The following is a 2500-nucleotide window of genomic DNA, read 5'->3' on the forward strand; positions in this document are numbered from 1 at the left end:
GAGACGTGTGTCTTTTCTGTGTGTTTGATTGGACATGAAGGCTTACTGGCTCAACCAGGTCTGATTTAACAGTTTTAATTTTAAAATGACTTGGTAGCAGAGGGCCCCATGATGAAGCTCCGCCCCCACAGTACTGAGAGGCTAGCTCCGCCCCTGACAATAATCCATCCATGGAGATGGAGAGGGTGTGTGTGTGTGTGTGTGTGTGTGTGTGTGTGTGTGTGTGTGTGTGTGTGTGTGTGTGTGTGTGTGTGTGTGTGTGTGTGTGTGTGTGTGTGTGTGTGTGTGTGTGTGTGTGTGTGTGTGTGTGTGTGTGTGTGTGTGTGTGTGTGTGTGTGTGTGTGTGTGTGTGTGTGTGTGTGTGTGTGTGTGTGTGTGTGTGTGTGTGTGTGTGTGTGTGTGTGTGTGTGTGTGTGTGTCTGTGTGTGTGTGTGTGTGTGTGTGTGTGTGTGTGTGTGTGTGTGTGTGTGTGTGTGTGTGTGTGTGTGTGTGTGTGTGTGTGTGTGTGTGTGTGTGTGTGTCTCACCTACGAAGATCTGTGTCTTGCTCTCCCAGAGAGGAGCAGCTCTCACTCCGTTGGCCACCAGAGCAAAGAACGCTTTCTTCACCTGAAACACAAGACACACTATTCATCATCATCATCATCATCATCATCATCATCATCATCATAATAATAATAATAATATGTTACAGTAGAGATGCAATGATTAGTTTGATAATCATTAGTCCATTTATCCAGAAATATTTTAACATTCAAAGATACTTCTGAGTGTTTTCTTCTATCTATCTCTGTCTCTGTGTGTGTGTGTGTGTGTGTGTGTGTGTGTGTGTGTGTGTGTGTGTGTGTGTGTGTGTGTGTGTGTCTCTGTGTGTCTCTGTGTGTGTTTCTCTGTCTCTGTGTGTGTTTCTCTGTGTACATGTGTGTGTGTGTGTGTTACCTGCAGTGTGGTATCAAACACCACTAGTTTGGAGCTGGTGGGGATGATGTCGTAACATTTGTGACACTTCATGAAGCGCATGTAGATGTCTCTCTCCGACTCCTCCAACGCTGCACAAACAGGAAGCAGGAAACATGACATCATCATCATCATCATCATCATCATCATCATCATCACCATCATCATCATCATCATCATCATCACAGGATCGATACACCTTCTTGGTTTTAAAACTAGAGTTTTTACCAGCAGAGTCCTCGGGGTCTGGCTGCTCTGACATCCTGCTGTCTGCACACTCCACCTGCACACACACACACACACACACACACACACACACACACACACACACACACACACACACACACACACACACACACACACACACACACACACACACACACACACACACACACACACACACACACACACACACACACACACACACACAGAGACACACACACACACACACACACACACACACACACACACACAACACACACACACACACACACACACACACACACACACACACACACACACAGACACACACACACACACAGACACACACACACACACAGTTTAATATCGCATAGAAAAGAAACTAGAAAATATTCACATTTAACAAACTGACATCACACAAGTTTACCTTTAAAAAAAAATACTCAAACTGATATGACAAAATAGTTAAAGATTAATTTTATAATTTCATAATTTATCTATTAATCTTTGCATCTTTAATCTGAAACACAGAGATTCAGTTTATAATCAGATCAACATCCTGTCCGGAGTATTTCAAATTAAAATAACCTTTCAGAGGATATTTAATGTCCTCAGTGTGTGAATCAAACCTTGGCTAACTGTTGATGACTGGAACAGCTGATCTGATCTTTGAATGTGATTTACAGATGTGGATTCTGACAGCAGGGAAATCCCAAAAAATCTCTTAATTTAATACATTAAAACTGAACATATCAGAACACAAATGTACATAAAAAACGTAAACAAAAGATAAACTCAAAAACATATGCTCTAAATATTGTTCAAGTATGTCAAACTGCTCATAAATTAATTGTTGTATTACTAAATGAAATGGTTCCATATGAGGGCTTAGCTGCAGCACATGAGAGACATTATCGTTTTAAAGGAGCTTTATTATGAGGGGGTGTTGGCGCAGGTTTGGAGCCATTTAGCGGGTTTTAAAGGACCCTGGTGTTACGGATTATTTGGTAATCATTCTCCATGTTATTTATTAATACAGGGACTGTGATTGTAGCCGATCATTTGAGGAACATATTATCTTTAACATCAAGAAGTGGCAGCGTAGTTCTCATTCATTTGATGAAATTACAGCGATTTTTGTGATTAAAAAGATGAATTTCTGGTGTTACGGATTATTTGGTTATTACGTTATTAGTCTCCATGTTATTTATTAATACGGTAACGGTGACACAGCCGATTGTTAGATGAACATATTGTCTTAAACATCGTCAAGTGGCAGCGTACTTTTCAGTAATATGGTGAAATTAGAGCGAGTTTTGTGATAAAAAGGTGACATTTTGAAG

General features: G+C 40.8%; 1 protein-coding gene across 1 annotated transcript in view; it reads right to left on the bottom strand.

Moving 5' to 3' along the window:
- The window catches only part of LOC114549633 (5'-AMP-activated protein kinase subunit gamma-1), a 16865-nt gene that overhangs the window by 14148 nt on the left and 217 nt on the right, over window positions 1–2500 (bottom strand). Inside the window, 3 exon segments of the mRNA XM_028570016.1 lie at window positions 527–608; window positions 939–1048; window positions 1185–1239. Coding sequence (XP_028425817.1) covers window positions 527–608; window positions 939–1048; window positions 1185–1239 — 247 coding nt within the window.

This window comes from Perca flavescens, chromosome 22 (assembly GCF_004354835.1).
Source record: "Perca flavescens isolate YP-PL-M2 chromosome 22, PFLA_1.0, whole genome shotgun sequence".
NCBI classification, from domain to species: domain Eukaryota; kingdom Metazoa; phylum Chordata; class Actinopteri; order Perciformes; family Percidae; genus Perca; species Perca flavescens.